This window comes from Citrus sinensis, chromosome 7 (genome assembly GCF_022201045.2).
Source record: "Citrus sinensis cultivar Valencia sweet orange chromosome 7, DVS_A1.0, whole genome shotgun sequence".
NCBI classification, from domain to species: domain Eukaryota; kingdom Viridiplantae; phylum Streptophyta; class Magnoliopsida; order Sapindales; family Rutaceae; genus Citrus; species Citrus sinensis.
This window is the reverse complement of record NC_068562.1, coordinates 9,327,493-9,344,989: the sequence shown is the minus strand read 5'-3', so window position 1 is coordinate 9,344,989 and position 17,497 is coordinate 9,327,493. Positions and strand designations below refer to the sequence as shown.

At 35.9% G+C, this 17,497-nt stretch overlaps 2 protein-coding genes across 11 annotated transcripts in view; one reads left to right on the top strand and one right to left on the bottom strand.

The window, feature by feature from the left end:
- LOC102608366 (cysteine-rich receptor-like protein kinase 10) overlaps positions 1-8,687 on the bottom strand; it is a 27,094-nt gene extending 18,407 nt beyond the window's left edge. The window contains exons 1-8 of one of the 4 annotated variants that reach the window (XM_006465532.4): positions 7,460-8,687; positions 7,234-7,335; positions 6,991-7,095; positions 6,674-6,888; positions 6,396-6,606; positions 6,045-6,282; positions 5,807-5,957; positions 5,364-5,728 (exon numbers count right to left, since the gene is read on the bottom strand). In XM_006465532.4, the coding sequence (XP_006465595.2) occupies positions 5,414-5,728; positions 5,807-5,957; positions 6,045-6,282; positions 6,396-6,606; positions 6,674-6,888; positions 6,991-7,095; positions 7,234-7,335; positions 7,460-8,501 (2,379 nt within the window). In that variant the 5' untranslated portion in view covers positions 8,502-8,687 and the 3' untranslated portion in view covers positions 5,364-5,413. Of the gene's footprint in view, positions 1-5,363; positions 5,729-5,806; positions 5,958-6,044; positions 6,283-6,395; positions 6,607-6,673; positions 6,889-6,990; positions 7,096-7,233; positions 7,336-7,459 lie in introns of those variants that run through there. The other 3 variants (XM_052431435.1, XM_052431434.1, XM_052431433.1) reach the window with 3 other exon arrangements.
- LOC102608663 (uncharacterized) overlaps positions 1-17,497 on the top strand; it is a 27,514-nt gene extending 10,017 nt beyond the window's left edge. The window contains exons 1-5 of one of the 7 annotated variants that reach the window (XR_008050632.1): positions 10,686-10,996; positions 11,185-12,411; positions 12,524-12,733; positions 13,163-13,288; positions 17,465-17,497. Coding sequence is in view for 2 of the 7 variants with exons in the window: in XM_052431439.1 (XP_052287399.1) it covers positions 12,524-12,733; positions 13,163-13,288; positions 13,373-13,423 (387 nt within the window). In the remaining 5 variants the exon portion in view is untranslated. Of the gene's footprint in view, positions 1-10,685; positions 10,997-11,184; positions 12,412-12,523; positions 12,734-13,162; positions 13,849-17,338; positions 17,444-17,464 lie in introns of those variants that run through there. The other 6 variants (XR_008050631.1, XR_008050633.1, XR_008050630.1 and 3 more) reach the window with 6 other exon arrangements.

Sequence of the window (17,497 nt, the reverse complement as noted above, 5' to 3'; positions counted from 1 at the left end):
TAAAGAAGAATTCCGAGGGAGACAAAAAAAGTTGGAGAAACTAACGAAACAGCTCCGAAGCCTCAAACTTAATCGAGTTCAGTATGTCGATGGGAATAAGATTAAAGAGGTGGAAAGACAAATCCAAAACTTGTTAGTCGACGAGGAAATTTTTCTGGAAACAACGCTCAAGGGCAGATTGGCTCAAGGGAGAGGACAAGAACACGAAATTTTTCCATCACAAGGCATCCTCAAGGAAGAAGAAGAACCAAATCTGGGGGATCGAAAATGCAGCTGGAAGTTGGATTGAAAATGCCAAAGAAGTGGAGCATGAGTTCAGCAAATACTTCACAAATCTGTTTACTACATCCAAGCCTAATCAAGCTCAAATAGCAGCTGCGCTGTCAGGAATATCTCGAAGAGTTTCTAGGGAGATGAAGTATTTCCTGGAAATGTCATTCACGCCCGAAGAAGTTGTGGAAGTATTGACACAAATGTGCCCAACAAAGGCACCGGGTCCGGATGGCTTGCCAGCAGTGTTCTTCCAAAAACACTGGCAAACGGTCAAGCAAGGAGTCCTCTCAACATGCCTCTACATCCTTAACAAGCAAGGTGATGTAGGCCCGCTCAATCACACATATATCGCTTTAATTCCAAAAAAATGAAAGCCTAGAAAAGTTACCGATTTTAGGCCTATTAGTCTATGCAATGTTATTTATAGAATTGTTGCTAAGGCAATAGCTAATAGGCTTAAACATGTACTGCCCAAAATTATCTCGCCAATGCAAAGTGCCTTTATTCCTAATCGGCTAATCACCGATAACATTATTGTAGGATATGAGTGCCTCCATAAGATAAGACATTATAAAGGAAGAAAAAATGGCTTGGTAGCATTGAAGCTTGATGTGAGCAAAGCTTATGATAGGCTGGAATGGGAGTTTCTTGAACAAACGATGAAGTCCCTTGGGTTCTCACAGAATTGGATTAGCCTAATCATGAAGTGTATAAGCTCAGTCACATCCTCAGTAATTATAAATGGTGTTGTAAGCAGGGTGATTCGGCCTCAACGAGGCCTCAGATAAGGGTGTCCCTTATCTCCGTATTTATTCATCATTGGGGCTGAAGCATTCTCCTCTCTTCTCCAACAAGCAGAGCACCAGAGGCTTATTCATGGGCTGTCATTTAGGAGGGAGGTTAAAATCTCTCATCTCTTATTTGCGGACGACAACCTAGTATTCACGAAAGCCTCAGTTACCGATTGCCAAAATTTGAAGAGAATTTTCGACTGCTATTCTGCAACCTCAGGCCAGCTCTTCAATCTCGATAAATCTTCAATGTTTCTTAGCGGCAATATTCAGGCTGGGAAAGCGGCAATAATCAAAGACATCTTACAGCTCAACATTGTTTCAAGACACGAAAAATACTTAGGCTTGCCATCTATGATTGGGAGAAAGAGAAGTAGTTTTTTTGCTGATATTAAGCTGAAGATCCATAATAAAGTCTCCAATTGGCAGCACAAATTTTTCTTAGTGGGTGATAAAGAGGTTTTGATCAAGGCGGCTGCTCAAGCTATTCCCGCATATGCAATGAACGTCTTCAAGATTCCCATGAGCATTTGTGATGACATTTAGCGAATAATAGCAAAATTCTGGTGGGGATCAGGGACCGATAAGAAGGTCATCCACTGGTCGAGATGGAGCAAGCTAAGTATGGCTAAGTGCAGAGGAGGAATGAGGTTCAGAGAGTTTTCAAGTTTCAACCAAGCGCTAGTAGCCAAACAAGGCTGGAGGATCCTGCAATTTCCAGACTCCCTCGTGGCAAGAACTCTACAGGCAAGATATTTCCAGCACAAAGAGTTCATGAAGGCAACACTTGGCTCGAATCCCTCTTTTATTTGGAGAAGCATTTTATGGGGCCGGCAAGTCATATCCAAGGGTTATGGATGGAGGATTGGAAATGGCCAAAGCATTCTGTTGCATAAAGAGAATTGGCTGCCCAGGCCCCTGACCTTCAAACCAATTTCCAAGCCAAGCTTACCAGATGATGCTTTAGTGGCTGAGTTAATAAATGCAGAGTATGGGTGGAATGAAGAGCTAATTCACAGGCACTTTGCCAAAATAGATGCAGAAGCAATTGTTAAAATTCGATTGCCAAGGAAACCAATGAAGGATGAAGTAATGTGGCACTACGATAGAAAAGGCCAATACTCGGTTAAGAGTGGCTATCAGATTGCTTTAAATCTGAAATTTCCAGCCAAGCCGACAAGTTCAGCAGCTGAGCAAAACCAATGGAATACAATATGGCAGCTCACCATATCAGAGAAAATCAGGATTTTTGCTTGGAGGGCTGCAAAAAATCTTCTTCCTTCGGCCAAAAATCTATGGAAAAGGAAGGTGATTCAGGAGCCTGTGTGTCAAATTTGTAACAACAAGCTGGAAACAGTTTTTCATGCTCTAGTGGACTGTAAGGTGGTGCAGAAAATCTGGAAAATTACCAGATTTGAGGATAATTTGAAAGAGTGTGTTGATCAAGACATTTTAAGCTTGTTGATTGGCCTGAAGATGAGAAGAAGCAATGATGATATTGAGCTGTTGGTTTCGATCTTATGGATGATATGGAATGCTCGAAACAAATGGATTTTTAAAAGAGTAAAAGAAAGCCCCCAAGTGATAGTCTCTAAGGCGGAAGCTGTGCTGGAAGCTTACCGAAGAATCCAGCTTCCAGCAGCCACTCATATAGGTAACCAAAGACCCCCGATGGTAAAGGTCTGGAATCCTCCCCAAAAAGGATTCTTTAAGGTTAATGTAGATGCTGCCACCAATTCGAAGAAGCAAATTGCAGGTCTAGGGGTTGTTATCCGAGATGAAGTTGGGAATGTGATTGCAGCTGCAGTCAAAGTTTCCAAGTTCTATGGTGATGTGTGTTTAGCAGAGGCAGAAGCAATCGAATGGGGGCTTCAAGTTGCAAGGACTGCTTGTATAGAGTCTTTGATTGTGGAATCAGATGCTCAAGAGATTGTTAAGTTAGTTAACAACAATCGGGGCTGCAGATCCGAGATCTTTTGGACCATTTCAGACGTGCAGAGAATTTTGAAGAGCTTTAGCTCAGTTTGTGTCCAATATGCTCATAGATCTTGTAATGCGATAGCCCACTCTTTAGTTAAGCTAGCTCTAGAGATGCTCGAAACTTTTGTTTGGATGGGTTCATACCCTCCCCACTTGTTGTACTTATTTTCTTCTTTGAAATGAAAATGAAGGTACCAGTGGCGGACCTACGCGTGGGCTAGATCGGGCTGTAGCCCGGTCTAGTCCAGACAAAATCGTTATACCCCTTAATGTTTCATCAATTTGTAAAATAATAGAGTTTTAATTTTATTTTCATATATGTCCCTAACTCAATTATCCTTATATTTTCATCAATTTAGTATAACAATAGAGTTTTTATTTAATATTCAAATATGTCCCTAACCCAATTACCCTTATGTTTTCATCCATTTTATATAACAATAGAGTTTTTATTTTGTTTACAAATAGGTCCCTTATTCACTTATATTATTTTCAATTGAAATTAGTGACTTATTCTATAAAATGATTAAATCATATATTTATTGAATAGATTGAAAACATTAGGGAGCTAAAATTTTATTACTGCTTTAATTTATTTTTAAAAACTTCTAATTGAAAAAAAAATGTCAATGTAATATAACATCGTCACTAGTAGTAAAAGTACTTATAGAAACAACATGTAGTAACAATTATCAATATTTTTATAAAATTTTTATGTGAATTTTCAGATTTTATTTATTAGTTATATTAACTAAGAGGACAAGTTAGAAAATAAAATTTGAGTATTTTAAGGAGGTTTTGATAGAATAATCATCAATATCTAGTTCTTTAAAGAGAGATAGAGCGCTGACAAAGAAACAACTACACCCAAATACATTTTTACTGAATTGAGTTTAGTTTATTATTGAAACTTTTGACTAATAATACCTTTACAATTTGAAAGGATGAATAAATTTTATGTTTAATTTATTAAGTTTGGTAATTTAGTACTTCACTTCAAATATAAAAGTTTTACTTGCAATTTTTAATTGATTGTAATTACATGTATTGATCTATTTTAATTTAAAATTCTTAATTGATTTTTTAATCCTTATATAATTATATATTATTATAGGCTGCAATGTCAGATTCTATCATTGAAAAGTAGTGTTTTCATATTCGAGTTGTCTTTTTTTTTTTTTACTTTTTTTAATTATTTTTGTTTATAGTCCATATTTAGAGAGATAAGATTTTTAGTGTTCTTCCTTATTTAATGTACTTATTTTTATATATAATTTTTTATGTTCGCTTCAAAATAAAAATTTTAATTTAGCCCAGGGTAATATTAAGTTCTGGATCCGCCCCTGGAAGGTACTTTCCATTCAAAAAAAAAAAAAAGTCAAAACCTTTCAGGATTTTATTTCTTTTGAAAATTATTCAGAAGCGTTTTCCTTTGACCAACCGAATATAAAATATTGCTTTGTGTTTAAGTCGTTGAAGTCTAAGGGTTAGGGTATTATTAAGGAGGATAAAATCTCAACTCAGTTTTATATGCATATCAGAACATGATTGGCGCTGGTTGTACGTATTAATTAATTTCTTCTTTTCATTAATTGCTTTCACTAGCAGAGCATGATTAATGGGTCCAATAGCTTCCAGATGGCAATGAATATCTGAAAATTAAGTTTTCTGTATGGAGTACTCCTCTGTTGACAATTAGATCTTGGCACTCACAGTTTACAAGAAATATTAGCCAAATCTCTGAAGAGAACTCGGGCTGTCTCTTTATAGTTTTCAATTTTTAAGGAGAGCTCAATCCAAACTTCGTCTACTAAATCTTTGGTGCTTCTAGAGCACGTGAGCTGCCCATGCTTCACCTAAGTCAAATCAGGTCAAATTTCTGTTAAAAGTTAGTTACATAAGGTGAGTGGTTTATGGGCTCCAAGATAACACAGGCAGCTTCAGCTATCAAAGCTGGTTAATGAGTGGTAAAATGTTTAGTGAGTTATGCCGGATGCGTGACTATAGAAGGAAAAATTGGGGAGGATTTCTTTTTAATTTTTTTTTTCCCCCTCTGTTGAGTGACAAACAATCTTGTAACCTTGGAGTTGAAGCAAGGTGGAAAATAAAAATTTAATAGACGGCATGAAAATGAGCTAAAACATCTAAGATTTTCCAGCTTGTGCTAATCTGAAACTTTGTGGAGGTTTAGCTCTTGGCGCATAAGGTGGAGGTTTGGCTAATCAGTAACTTTTTTGGCAAATTGAAGCTCATTGGAGTGACAGCAAATAATCAGATGAAAAACAACGTCACTGAATAGATCAAATGCATAACTGTATATCACTACCTATTGAAAATAAAATCCACATAAATCTTCGAAGATGGTATATTTATCTTCCTTCCATCCCTGAAATTGTAACATCATTCACGGAACAAATTTCTAACTTGATTTCAGTAACTTCTGGCTCTTGATAATCAGATGAAATATTAATGAAAAATGCCGGTTGCTTTGGTGTAGGCAGAGCCATGGTATCGTTACTAAGCATGGAAACAACATCCGACATTGTTGGCCTATCCACTGCCTTGTCTTGGACACACAAAAGACCCACATGAATACATCTGATCACTTCTTCGGGAGAGCATGATTCATCCAATGACGGATCTATTAACTCTAAACCTTTGCCTTCATTCCATAGCTGCCAAGCCTGAAACAGGGAAAAATTTTGCATTTAATAAACTAATACTGCTCAAATTTTAGGTGGATGGATATTTTCAGTACTTACATATCCTACAAGGTTAAGTGGGCGCTCTGTGTCATAACAACCATTGTTCTTCTTGCTGCTTATAATTTCCAGTACCAAAACCCCGAAGCTATATACATCAGATTTCAATGAGACAACACCATTCATTACATACTCCGGAGACATATAGCCACTGAAAAATAATTGAACAATATCAGTATTATAAATTAAGGAAACAAGTTTGTGCGTGCACTAGAGCAAGTGTGTTTTGTATACATACTGTGTTCCAACAATTCTGTTTGTGTTGGCTTCTAATTCATTCATTGCGAAAGTTCTAGCCATGCCAAAATCAGATATTTTTGGATTCATTTGATCATCAAGTAAGATGTTGCTGGCTTTAAGATCCCTGTGAATCACTCTTAATCTTGAATATTTATGGAGATAAAGAAGTCCTTGAACAATCCCTTCGATTATGTTGAAACGTTTCTTCCAATCTAATAATTCCTTTCTACTAGAATCTGTCTCATCGAACAATGAAAAAAAAATGGAATGTTTCTATTAGCAGTTTAGTGGTGAGAGAAATTAATATATCGTTGCAAAATCTTTATGTATATGTTGAAGAGGGACATACCGAAGATAAAGGAATCCAAGCTTTTGTTAGGCAAGTACTCGTATACTAAAAGCCTTTCACCTTTCTGCAGAGAACATCCCAAAAGCCTCACAAGATTAGTATGCTGAAGTTTTGCAATGAGTTTAGCTTCGTTCTTGAACTCCACTATTCCTTGTCCCGAACTTTTTGAGAGTCTCTTTATTGCTATTTCTTGCCCATCCAGTAGCATCCCCTGAAATCATACATTAATTATAATCTAAATATATCAACAGAAAACAAACGAGACAAAAATATTTTACCTTATAAACAGGACCAAAACCACCCTGTCCAAGTCTGTTTGCAGTTGAGAAGTTGTCGGTGGCAGCAGCTATTGTTTGGAAATCAAATATCTTCAAGTCACGCTTCGTGGTTTGATCTTTATTAGCTTGTGCTTTCCTGTTCCCAAATATAGTGGGAAGTGACGATTTATCTCCAAGTTCGCGTAATAGCTTTTGTCGATTCACCATGCTTTCCACTAATTAAGAGGGGTATCAAATTCAAAAGTAGAGTTCAGTAAATGATTCATTAGAGTTCGATCCGTCGTTAAAAGTAGTAATATTGTTCTGTCGGTTGATACCTTTAGCCTTGAGCTTTTTCAATAGCAAAAATGATGCATAGCACAGCACAGGTACCACTGAAGCTACCGCTACCACAATAGCTAAAGACATCCATCGTTTCTCCTCTGCAGTAAACCGAAAGATAGTCGCTTAGTTTGCAATCAAACATTGACCACAATTAAGCTAGAATTAATGCAATGTAATTCACAATTGTGATGATTAATTATACTGTCAATTAATGAAAACGATTCCGGGTTGCATACCTTCAGCCTTGAAGTAATTTCTACGAATTCGATAGCCAAAGTAAAGCCCTGGAGCTGCAGCTACTGCGATGATTAACCAGAGCCACCACTTGCTTTTTCCACCTGCCAAGGATATATCCATAGAAACATATGATGGCTGTATATGCTTCTGTTGACTATTGTGTTTGTCTAATGAAAACGATGAAAATAGCATTAATAATAACTTCAAGACCGAAAGTAAATTTACCTTCCGTGTTAAATAGGTTCGGATTTGCACATCCTTGAAAAGCAGAGCATGAAATATCTCTTCCTAAGTCGTCTATAAGTCCACCGACTGAATCAATCGTTAACACTGGAAATGATGTAACATCTTCATTTACAGAATAAGTTAAGTACCTCTCTTGTTCATTTGAGGTGTAGCTGAAATTGTAGGAACTATTCTGTGGAAAATTGGAATTTAAGGATCCATTTAGCCAAATCCCACTAGTCCAATTTACTTCTGTTCCCTTCCAAATAACCAACTTGTTTGTAACATTGGGGTCCATGCCAATTACGTAAGACCCTTCAGCAGCTGATTCACAACTCCATGATCGCAGAAACCGCCGTTGTCCTGTTCGCAAGTTAATCCCCAGTTTCATCCCCGGCAGAAGCGTATTAGTCGGATAATCAAAGCTCTGCCACAGCTCCCTCCTTACAGATAGTCCATCCGATTTCATCTCATATAGCACCAAATTGCCATTTTTCAGTAAAACAGCGCTAGTAATATTGCCCTTTGCCTGAACCGAACTTATAACAATAGGATCTCTTCTATTGCGTAAAATCTTCAAATTGCCATCAGCACCATCCATAACAAGAGTTGCTGATTCATTGTATAAGATTGGGGTGTCGCGGTTGGCAACCCATACTGGCTGCGGCAGGGTTGCTGTTTCTAAGTCAGACAAACTTGGGGAAGACATATTTTCGTAGCAACCAGGGTGAAAAACGTTGATGTACCTGGAGTAAGTATAGTTACGGTCGTAAGAGGCCAATCTATCTATAGGCCTCTTGTAATAAATGCCCAAGTAACGGTTTCTCATACCATAAGGGCTAAAGAATCCCAACCTGAAGTTGCCATAAGCTGAAACAAGCTCCTCGCCATCTTTCAGGACTTGACCTTGTTGTAATCTGTCAGTCTGGCAATAGCAAAGCCCTGGCAACAGGACTAATAAGATTGGAATGAAGCTCAAAAGGGTGTGATTTTGATTATGACTTGTTATTGCTTTGATAGCCATTAAATGAACTGCATGCATGTGTACTTGCAGAAGCAATTAATATAGCTAACCATGAAGATCATGTAGCTGTGAAGCATGTAGATGCGTTGAAAGAAATCAGGTCACGGCATTGGCTGCTGACGTTTTACAAGAAGGAAGCGTCAAATGATTGAATTTTAGTCAGGGCTGGCTCCTTTGAGAGAATTGGAGGCCTGAGGCGAAAATTCCAATCAAGGATTTTTCTTTTCTTTTCTTTTTTTTTTCTTTTTTATCTTTGGTGTTAAAATAAAACTAGTCATAGAATTAATTTATGGGATCCATATTCTATGTAAAACTTTTCTTCTTCCTTCTTGTGATGCAAAAATTTATGAATTTCAAAAAAATAATAATATTTAATTTATATAATAAAAAGAAGAATAATTCTCAAATGGTGGCCTTATTAATTTTTTATAATTTATCATTCTAGTAAAAAGAATAAAGAAATAACGTGAGTTATTAATGTTAAGGGTCCGGCTATGTTAAAATTATTCTATAATAAAACACTGATAATGACCATACGATTATAAAAATAAATATTAATCTATATTTACTCTTATAATCTAATAGTTATCGGCGGCATTTTATGATAAAGCAACTTCACCGCCGCTGCCTAATGTTAATTATTAACTAACTATGAACTAATAGAGAATTCATATTGACTTGGGCCTTATTTCTCAGCCCTGAATTTAAAACAAAGACTTTTACTGCGTTTTTAAATTATTATAAACAAAACGTTTCTTCGGCCTTTGATGAAAGGAGTACATAAAATCTTGTTATTTTACAATTTGTAAAAGCTTTAGCGCGTGTCTGTTTTAATGTCTAAGTTTTAATTTAGCTTATTTTCATATATTTTTTAATATTTTATCCAAAGTCTTAATGGGAAAAGTAAAGTTTCTTTACTTTTTATTTGAATGATCATGTGTCTAAATGAAATTTTCTTTTTCTTTTTTTTCATTAACTGTATTTATTTACTTCCTAGCAGCAAAAAAAATCAATCCCTTCCATTTTTTTCGCTAACCCAAACGAAATTTTTTAATTAACTAGAACGTTACTTATATGTTACAATAAAATTTCTCTGGATTTCAATTGTTACTTGGTCCAATGCAGGTCGGATACCTAACATACATTCAATTTCAATTGTATGCAAATTCACTTATTGTTAGATAACATTGTTTTATGTAATATCATGTTAAATTCTTGGTTGGACCAAAGGCGATTAGTTATTAAATTTCATTATTTATTCTATATATATATATAAAGTGCTTACCTCACTCTTGGGGCACGATCATATTTGGGGCTGTCATCCGGTCTTCTGAGGGTGATTTTGTTGCGGCAATGAGTGGTTTTCTCCCCGGCAGATTTGAAGCTCGCAAGGCCGAAGCGATTGGCATGCGTGAAGCTCTTAGTTGGCTTAAGAATTTTTCAGTTTTTCATATTATTCTTGAGATGGACAACTTACATGTTTTTAATGCTCTATGTGATATTGTTGTTTATCCTAATGGCTTTGCCTCACTCTTTACGAGATGTTTGTTTTTCTTTTGTTCGTAGATTTGCAAACACCACCGCCCATACTGTTGCTAGGGTGGGGGGTTCTATGTTAGTCCGAATGAGTGGAGTCATGTTCCACCTACCTGGTTGATTAATTTATTAGTTGTTTAATAAACTCTTATTTCCTTAAAACAAAAATAAAGTGCTCACCTTATAAATATTTATAATATATAAATAATACTTGATAACACTGTAAATATATGAATATACTTCCAAATATATATATATATATATATATATATAACACTTTCAAAGATATGTATAAAAATATTAGATTTAATATGTTTTAAGTACATAAAAATAAACAACTTACAATTTAAGATATTAAAAAATCTATTTTTTACACATATATTTCAGACACATTTAAACGTCAGTAACATTCAGACCCTTAATATTTTTTTTTTTTTTTTGAAGATAAGTCTTATGATATCATGTCTTAACTTTTATTCTACCCGAAAAAAAAAATCTAAAACGTAACTTAAGATACAATGAAAAGCAAATATAAATGAAATTCAATTATTTTTAAATACTAATTTTTCTAACGTGGGCCTGAATTTCGGCTGGGATTGCGAGCTCTGAACTTAAGGGCTCGGGCCTGGCCTTTTATACTTGAAACTACCTGAATTTCTAATTTCAAACCAGCTGATCCCTAAATTTGTCCTGCCCATCATCACTCTTGCTGAATTTTGCACCTTCATGCCGTCACTGATCACCCAACACGTTATTAGCGTGTCACACACAAGTGAGAAAAATGAAAAAAAATGGGGTTTTGGCCATTTGCAAAGGGGGTTTCCCGGTTTGGCTTATTTGAAACTAACGACCCCTGGAGTCGTGTTTTTGCTTGCTCTTCTCGGAGAGTCGGAGTTGGCTTTGAGTTTATTTATTTATTTAAGCCCTCTCAATTTTAAGTGCTGAGACACAAATTCCCCATCTCACCGGAATTACTGGTAAGGCCTGCTCTGTTTTTTCTTTTTTCGTTTTTTTCCTTGAATTGTAACTTTCTCGTCTTTTGTTTCCGGTTCTTGTTTCCTGAGTAAAGATTCTATGAAGAGGCATACGTAGTCTGTATACTCCACTCTGATCTTTCAATTTTGTGATACAAATAGATGAATGTGAATGTTGTTATTGTTATTAGATTGCAGAGTTGAACATCATGGATGAGACAGTGGATGCGGATCGGATCTCCGATCTTCCTACTTTTATCATTCATCATATTATGTCCTTCCTCTCTCCAAAAGATGTTGTTCGAACTGGTATTCTGTCTACAACCTGGAGAAAGTTTCAGACTTCATTCCCTGTCTTGGATTTTGATCAAAATAACTTTCTTGTCAAATCAAGAGTTAAACGTGTGTCGCCTTTCAATCTCGAAGACATGATGAGCAGAAAGAATTTTTGTAAGAGCCTGAGGAAATTCATAAGATTCGTGGATGCTTCCCTGCATCGGTTTTGTGAGCTTGGTTTTCCTAAGCAGAAGTTGAGAATATCCGTAAGTCTTCTGGATGTCAAAGAATCTTCTCCACTATTTGATAAATGGGTGGAATTAACCTTGGAGAATGGGGTAAAAGAGCTAGATTTTGAGGTTATAACAGATAAAAACTCTGTCTACACTTTACCTCAGATAATCTTTTCGGCTAAGTTGTTGACTTCTTTGAAGCTATTTGGTTGTAAGTTGGAGCAGACCTCGCATTGCATAAATTTACGTTCTCTCAAGAGGCTTTCTCTAGATGAGGTCTATATGAATGATCAGATGGTCCAAAGCCTTACCCATGAATGCTGTGTACTTGAAGATTTGTCCTTTTTCTACTGTTTTGGTTTGAAGCATTTGCGCATCTCTGAAACTCGCAAACTCAAGTCTTTGATATTTCATTTTCAGTACCAAGATCTTGAAAGTGTTGAAATTGATGTTCCCAGTCTTCAACAGTTAGAACTTTCATTTTCACGAGTACCACGTCTGCTGGACGTGGCTGAATGTCCACATTTGAAGAAGTTAGTCTTATTTTTACCCCATTTTAACGATCGAGAGTTTCATCATCTTATTTCAAAATTTCCCTTGCTTGAGGGTCCCTCCGTAATCTCCTTGGAAACCCTTGAAAGGATTATGATCTCAAGTGATCGGCTTATGCATTTGGAAGTTTACAACTGCAGTGGTTTGAACAGAATCAATGTTGATGCTCCTAATTTGCTTTCCTTTGATTTCGAGGATAATCCAATTCCCATTGTATCAACAAATGCGCCGTGTCCATTGAATGTACACTTTTCGAATTCTGGTGATATTGACACCCGTTGGTACCTTAATTAAATGGAATTTCTTGGAGCATTCAATCAAATTGGAGAGCTCCACTTATCTCTCAACTATAAGCAGGTACGTTTATATGTGCCATAACTTCGATTATATTTTATTAATGCCATTTTTTCTTTTGATTATCCTGATTTTTTTTCCTTTTGCCTGTATTTATTTCTCATGATTTATATAGGTCTTATTTAATATAGACGAGTTCAGAAGCTGCCACCCTTCACTCCCTCTTCAAGTTGAGAGTCTGTCCCTATTTATGGAATCCTTCAGCCTTTATATGGATGTGGTACCATCGGAGTATGAAATTTTGTTGGATGACCTTTTTTGGATTTTTTACCCTAAGAATTTGTGTTTGTCTCCTGAGAACTGGCGCTATCGCCCATTTGTTACGGTATGTTTTGTTTTAGCATTAGTTGTTATACTTACTTGAGTGAATCTTTAATCCTCATTTATGTTGGAATCCAGTACAAAGAAGAAAACAGTAGGAATCCTATAGTTGTAACATGATCTTTTCTCGGTAGTATTTGGTTGGGGTATGTGGAAAAGTAGGCTAAAAGTAATTGTTTATACAACATCATAGCTTAAGATAAAATACAAGCTCTGACTGGTTGAAACAAGTATACGAACAAAAATCATGAAAGAAAAATGCTCAGTTCTCATTTTTGCTTTTTGAGGAGAACTGCCTGCATTTTGTTGCTAGATCAAGGGGGGATTACTGCTAGTCAATGAAACGACAAGTTTTATCTGTTGTTGATCGGTTTCAGAGGTTGTAATCATATTTAATGTTAACTGAATCGTGTGATGTTTGTGTGAATTGCAGTGGTTTTATGACCATCTTCAGAATATAAGTACAAACTGTTGCAATGGTTGTCAAATCAAGTGTTGGCGGCATTATTTAAAGGGTATTAACACTGAGAGCTTCGATCCCTTACAAGAATCAAGTGAGGTTAGTTATGCAGATGTACCCTCTTGAGGATATAAGGTTAATAATTCAGATGAATTGATGGATCGATGGCCTCTACTTCCCCAGGGAGATTTGTGGCTGCGGCTTGATTGGTGCTTTCCCGTACTTAATGAGTAGTTGCGACAAGCCACAACGTTCTCGTGACTGAGGCATTACCATTGTGAATCTGCGGTTGCTAAAGATAGCTGTATTATATTCTTTAATATACTATATATAGAGAGAGTTAAGAATGTGTGTTGTTCTTATCTTTTAGTTTGGTGCATGCTGCTAACAAGAGCTAGCACCATCCAAAAGTTTCAAATTCAAACAAACCTGAGCCATCCAGAGAGGAAATGCTTTTATTTTTCAAACCTCAAGCTCAATTTTATTGTGAAGGGGTGATTAGACTTTTTTTTTTTCCTTTACCCCTTTGCACTAAGGGGAACGCCTTGTCTGAGTAAAAATGTTGAGATTTTTCTTTGATGAAAGAGTGTTCTCGGTTTGATGAGATTGTTCCTATATCGGCACTATACAATTAATTATATATTTCCTGCTTTCTTTGATACCCCTTTACCTGGATTTCATGAAGGCGTTGAGTCTAAATTTTGTTATTCAATTTTATAACATGTAGCTCAGTAATTTACCTTAAATCAATTACCAACCTGTTGTATTGTGCATGTATTCCACAAGCAAATGCAAAAGTAAACCTTCTTAGTATTCAACTAATTAGCGAGTCATTTACAAGAAGCAAAAATAAAAATAATGGAGAAAAAAAAAAGTTCATTCAAGTATTTATTGCATTGTCTGGCGCTTGATTATTTGTAACATCTAAATAGTGCTTCTATACTAGATAACATTATAAATATATGAATATACTTCCAAATATATATAACAATTTCAAAGATATAAGTGTAAAAATATTAGATTTAAGATGTTTTAAGTTTATAAAAACAAACAACTTGCAATTTATACTTAGATATTAAAAATAACTCTCAATATTTTTATTTATTTTATTTTTTGAAGATAAATCTTACTGTTGTCATGTCTTAATGTAAACTGTAAGTTGCTGTTTAAATATGACAATGTCAGAGGGATAATATGATCTTTTCATATAATACAAGTGATAATTTAATAGTATAATAAGTAATAATTAGAGAATTTAAGGGTATACAAGTGATAATTTTCATTTACTTTAATTTAAATTTCAAGGATAAAATTTAACTTTAATTTAATTTTCCTATAAAAAAAAAAGAAATTTAAGTTTCAAAGGTAAAATCATCATTTCACTATAATTACATTAACTTTCAAACGGTAACTAACGATTTAGTGGTTAGCAAATAGCTTTTGTTAATTTACGGTGAACAATTGATACACCCTTAAAATTTTGTAGTATTTTTAATAACATAACAAATTTACTGTACAGTGTACATGAATGATAATTTTTCTTAATTAATTATTAATCAAAGACGATTCTATGTTACATCACATCAACGCTACATTTTATCAAAGCTTTTTTTTATATATATACAAAGCCAAGACTAAATTAAAATCCCTATAACACTCCTTTCAAATGTTCATTTTCAAAATCCTCTCGATTTTTGTTTGGGTTGGATTTTTCCAGTAACGTTTGAAAATATGGTCAACCTCAATCTACTCAGAACTCATTAGTATCGAGCTGACCTCGTAAGTACGACCTGGAGCCTATGTTGGCAATCTAGTTTACAGATACAACCTGAGATTTATGTGAACAATCGGGTTTAAAAATACAACCTTGAACCTACATGAATGACAGGAAAATTCACCAGCCCCACCTGGAAATGAAGAAATCCGACCTCAAAATTTATTTGTCCGACCCGGGAATTAGCTTGACATGGAAAGTTATTAGTTTAAATAACGTGGCCTAATTTTTAGGGAAGTTGTACGCCACGATTTGTTAAATCGTCTCCAATTATTAACCACTCGCAACTACTGAAGAAGGTGGGCTAAAGTTAAGGTGGTAACCACCCACGACCAAGGGCTATTTAAGCTGAAGAGGGCAACAGAGAAAGCAGTTAGCAAAAATTAACCAAAAACTCTACAAGTGACCTATCTAAGAGCCTTAACATTCCCTACCAGATTTTTAGTTCCTCTATCAGAAAATTCCTTTATTTCGAACTCATTCACAATTCTTCAATTTCATTTTTATCTCTTCATACACAATTTTTAACTTAAGCATCGGAGGGTCTGAGTCGGAACCCCACCGGCGTATCCTAACCGTGTTTTCTAATTGACATGTACAGAAAATTGCGGTCATATTAGCGTTTAAGCTTGGATTCGCGCTGTAATTCCCCAAAAGAAACAAATTCAGCTGTTGATGTCGTTTTTCAACATCAACAGTTTTATTGTTAAAGATAAAATTAACATATATTCTAAAATAATGAATCTGTGTATTAAAATTAATTATTTTCTCGTCAAATATGATTAAAAATTTTTTCTTTTTAAATTACATACAAATCCTAAAATATTAAATTTATCCTAAAATATTTTATTATATAATTTCTATCTTTATAACTTCAACTTAATTAAATTTTCATTCAAATTAAAAAGTAAATTAATTTATGTTAGCTCATTTAAGTAATTTCATGGCAAAGGGCTCGGGCCTGGCGTGGCATATTCGAAACAACCCAAATTTCTAATTACATCTGAACCGATTTCTAAATGTACCCCCCATCACTTTGTTAAATTTTTGCACCTTCATGCCTTTCGCCGGTCTACTTAGGAGTGGGCATTTTACCTGATCCGACCCGACCCGACCCGATAAATTTCGGGTTCGGGTCGGGATCGAAACCATATCGGTTTGAAATTTACAAACCCGATTGGGTTGTGATCGGTTCGGGTCAAACCCGACCCGATCCGAATACCCGATCAGGTTCTCAAAAAAAAAAAAAAAATTTAAGCTAAGCTAACACTGCACACACACACACACGCTGCTTGGCTGCTGCACAACACACACACACAACTTGTCACAAGTTGCACAGCACACAGCCGCACCCACACACACATACGCTGCTGCACACACACAACACAAGTCACAAGCTGCACACTTGCACAGCACACACACAGAAATGCAGAATGACAAAACAGAACAGAACAGAACACACACGAGCTGCACAGCACACACACACGCTGACTCGAACTGACCCGAATTGACCCGAACTGACCTGAATTGACCCGAACTCAATCCAACCCATTTTAAATCCAACCCGAACATAACCCGTATTATTGACCCGACCTGAACCGACCCGAACTGCTGTTTTCTGATGACAGCTAGATCAGCAAGAATTTGTTGTTGGGTGACCATGTCAAAGCTGATGCAATCGTTGACTTAGCACAGTTCAGCCTCGCTCAGCTCTATCAAATGTCAATGGAGCTCAGAGGAAGGTTACTTCTATTAAGAGGCGGTGAAGGTATTGAGATCTCTAAGAAAGTGTGCTCTAGTTTCGTGAGCACTATGTTCGGGTCGGGTCAATAATTCGGGTTATGTTCGGATTGGTTCTTGTCTAACCCGAAACCCGATTGGGTTGACCCGAACCCGATTTTGCCACCCCTAGTCTACTCCACACATTATTAACATGTAGTATATTAGCGTTAGTTGTTATACTAACTTGAGTGAATCTTTAATCCTCATTTATGTCGGAATCCAGTGCAAAGAAGAAAACAGTAGGAATCCTATAGTTGTAACATGATCTTTTCTAGGTAGTATTTGGTTGGGGTATGTGGAAAAGTAGGCTAAAAGTAATTGTTTATACAACATCATATCTTAAGATAAAATACAAGCTCTGACTGGTTGAAACAAGTATACGAACACATATCATGAAAGAAGAATGCTCAGTTTTCATTTTTGCTTTTTGAGGAGAGCTGCCTGCATGTTGTTTCTAGATCAAGGGACGATTGCTGCTGGAGTTGCTATATTAAGTCAATGAAACGACAAGTTTTATCGGTTGTTGATCAGTTTCAGGGGTTGTAATCATATTTAACGTTAACTGAATCGTGTGATGTTTGTGTGAATTGCAGTGGTTTTATGACCATCTTCGGAATAGAAGTACAAACTGTTGCAATGGTCGTCAAATCAAGTGTTGGCGGCATTTTTTAAAGGGTATTAACGTCGAGAGCTTCGATCCCTTACCAGTATCAAGTGAGGTTAATTATCCAGATGTACCCTCTCAAGGATAT